Here is a 3,351-nt window from a genome sequence, read left to right as displayed (position 1 = left end):
TTGTGGAAGAGGTTGAAGCTGAAATCGAAGATGACCAACCTGAGATCGAAGAGGTTGAAGCTGAAATCGAAATTTCCAAACCGGTTGTGGAAGAGGTTGAAGCTGAAATTGAAGTAACCCAACCAGTAGTGGAAGAGGTTGAAGCTGAAATCGAAATCAGCAAACCTGAGATTGAAGAAGTTGAAGCTGAAATCGAAATTACCCAACCAGTTGTGGAAGAGGTTGAAGCTGAAATCGAAGTTGACCAACCTGAGATCGAAGAGGTTGAAGCTGAAATCGAAGTTTCTAAAACAGTTGTGGAAGAGGTTGAAACTGAAATTGAAGTCAGCAAACCTGAGATCGAAAAAGTTGAAGCTGAAATCGAAGAAACCCAACCAGTTGTGGAAGAGGTTGAAGCTGAAATCGAAGAAACCCAACCAGTTGTGGAAGAGGTTGAAGCTGAAATCGAAATTTCCAAACCAGTTGTGGAAGAGGTTGAAGCTGAAATTGAAGTAACCCAACCAGTAGTGGAAGAGGTTGAAGCTGAAATCGAAATCAGCAAACCTGAGATTGAAGAAGTTGAAGCTGAAATCGAAATTACCCAACCAGTTGTGGAAGAGGTTGAAGCTGAAATCGAAGTTGACCAACCTGAGATCGAAGAGGTTGAAGCTGAAATCGAAGTTTCTAAAACAGTTGTGGAAGAATTTGAAACTGAAATAGAAGTCAGCAAACCTGAGATCGAAAAAGTTGAAGCTGAAATCAAAGAAACCCAACCAGTTGTGGAAGAGGTTGAAGCTGAAATCGAAGTTTCCAAACTAGTTGTGGAAGAGGTTGAAACTGAAATTGAAGTAACACAACCAGTTGTAGAAGAGGTTGAAGCTGAAATTGAAGTCAGCAAACCTGAATTCGAAGAAGTTGAAGCTGAAATCGAAGTTACTCAACCAGATGTGGAAGAGGTTGAAGCTGAAATTGAAGTCAGCAAACCTGAGATCGAAGAGGTTGAAGCTGAAATCGAAGTAACCCAACCAGTCGTGGAAGAGGTTGAAGCTGATATCGAAGTCAGCAAACCTGAGATCGAAGAAGTTGAAGCTGATATCGAAGTCAGCAAACCTGAGATCGAAGAAGTTGAAGCTGAAATCGAAGAAACCCAACCAGTAGTGGAAGAAGTTGAAGCTGAAATTGAAGTTTCCAAACCAGTTGTGGAAGAGGTTGAAGCTGAAATTGAAGTTTCAGAACCAGTTGTGGAAGAGGTTGAAGCTGAAATTGAAGTTTCAGAACCAGTTGTGGAAGAGGTTGAAGCTGAAATTGAAGTTTCAGAACCAGTTGTGGAAGAGGTTGAAGCTGAAATAGAAGTTACTCAACCAGTTGTTGAAGAGGTTGAAGCTGAAATCGACGTAACCCAACCAGTAGTGGAAGAGGTTGAAGCTGAAATCGAAGTTACTCAACCAGTTGTGGAAGAGGTTGAAGCTGAAATCGAAGTTTCCAAACCAGTTGTGGAAGAGGTTGAAGCTGAAATTGAAGTTTCAGAACCAGTTGTGGAAGAGATTGAAGCTGAAATCGAAGTTTCCAAACCAGTTGTGGAAGAGGTTCAAGCTGAAATCGAAGAAACCCAACCAGTTGTGGAAGAGGTTGAAGCTGAAATTGAAGAAACCCAACCAGTTGTGGAAGAGGTTGAAGCTGAAATCGAAGAAACCCAACCAGTTGTGGAAGAGGTTGAAGCTGAAATCGACGTAACCCAACCAGTTGTGGAAGATGTTGAAACTGAAATTGAAGTCAGCAAACCTGAGATCGAAGAGGTTGAAGCTGAAATCGAAATAACCCAACCAGTAGTGGAAGAGGTTGAAGCTGAAATTGAAGTCAGCAAACCTGTGATTGAAGAAGTTGAAGCTGAAATCGAAGTTTCCAAGCCAGTTGTGGAAGAGGTTGAAGCTGAAATTGAAGTAACCCAACCAGTTGTGGAAGAGGTTGAAGCTGAAATCGAAGTCAGTAAACCTGAGGTCGAAGAAGTTGAAGCTGAAATCGAAATAACCCAACCAGTAGTGGAAGAGGTTGAAGCTGAAATTGAAGTCAGCAAACCTGTGATTGAAGAAGTTGAAGCTGAAATCGAAGTTTCCAAGCCAGTTGTGGAAGAGGTTGAAGCTGAAATTGAAGTAACCCAACCAGTTGTGGAAGAGGTTGAAGCTGAAATCGAAGTCAGTAAACCTGAGGTCGAAGAAGTTGAAGCTGAAATCGAAATAACCCAACCAGTAGTGGAAGAGGTTGAAGCTGAAATTGAAGTTTCCAAACCAGTAGTGGAAGAGGTTGAAGCTGAAATTGAAGATTCCAAACCAGTTGTGGAAGAGGTTGAAGCTGAAATCGAAGTTGGAAAACCTGAGATCGAAGAAGTTGAAGCTGAAATCGACGTAACCCAACCAGTTGTAGAAGAGGTTGAAGCTGAAATCGAAATTTCCAAACCAGTTGTGGAAGAGGTTGAAGCTGAAATTGAAGTTTCCAAACCAGTTGTGGAAGAGGTTGAAGCTGAAATCGAAGTTGACCAACCAGTAGTAGAAGAGGTTGAAGCTGAAATCGAAGTCAGCAAACCTGAAATCGAAGAAGTTGAAGCTGAAATCGAAGTTACTCAACCAGTTGTGGAAGAGGTTGATGCTGAAATCGAAGTTACTCAACCAGTTGTGGAAAAGGTTGAAGCTGAAATCGAAATTTCCAAACCAGTTGTGGAAGGGGTTGAAGCTGAAATCGAAGTCAGCAAACCAGAGATCGAAGAAGTTAAAGCTGAAATCGAAGTAACCCAACCTGTAGTGGAAGAGGTTGATGCTGAACTCGAAGTAACCCAACCAGTTGTGGAAGAGGTTGAAGCTGAAATCAAAGTTTCAGAACCAGTTGTGGAAGAGGTTGAAGCTGAAATCGAATTTAGCAAATCTGAGATCGAAGAAGTTGAAGCTGAAATCGAAGTAACCCAACCAGTAGTTGAAGAGGTTGAAGCTGAAATCGAAGTTTCCAAACCAGTTGTGGAAGAGGTTGAAGCTGAAATTGAAGTTTCAGAACCAGTTGTGGAAGAGGTTGAAGCTGAAATCGAAGTCAGCAAACCAGAGATCGAAGAAGTTAAAGCTGAAATCGAAGTAACCCAACCTGTAGTGGAAGAGGTTGATGCTGAACTCGAAGTAACCCAACCAGTTGTGGAAGAGGTTGAAGCTGAAATCGAAGTTTCAGAACCAGTTGTGGAAGAGGTTGAAGCTGAAATCGAATTTAGCAAATCTGAGATCGAAGAAGTTGAAGCTGAAATCGAAGTAACCCAACCAGTAGTTGAAGAGGTTGAAGCTGAAATCGAAGTTTCCAAACCAGTTGTGGAAGAGGTTGAAGCTGAAATCGAAGTTG

General features: G+C 41.9%; 1 protein-coding gene across 1 annotated transcript in view; it reads left to right on the top strand.

Moving 5' to 3' along the window:
• The window catches only part of LOC101845892 (titin), a gene marked incomplete at its 3' end in the record, with an annotated part of 47,551 nt that overhangs the window by 29,423 nt on the left and 14,777 nt on the right, over positions 1-3,351 (top strand). The window contains 1 exon segment of the mRNA XM_035973220.1: positions 1,524-2,573. Within this exon segment, the coding sequence (XP_035829113.1) occupies positions 1,524-2,573 (1,050 nt within the window).

This window comes from Aplysia californica, unplaced genomic scaffold (genome assembly GCF_000002075.1).
Source record: "Aplysia californica isolate F4 #8 unplaced genomic scaffold, AplCal3.0 scaffold01064, whole genome shotgun sequence".
Lineage (NCBI taxonomy): Eukaryota > Metazoa > Mollusca > Gastropoda > Aplysiida > Aplysiidae > Aplysia > Aplysia californica.
The sequence above is the reverse complement of the archived record's forward strand: the minus strand, read 5'-3'. Positions and strand labels throughout refer to the sequence as shown.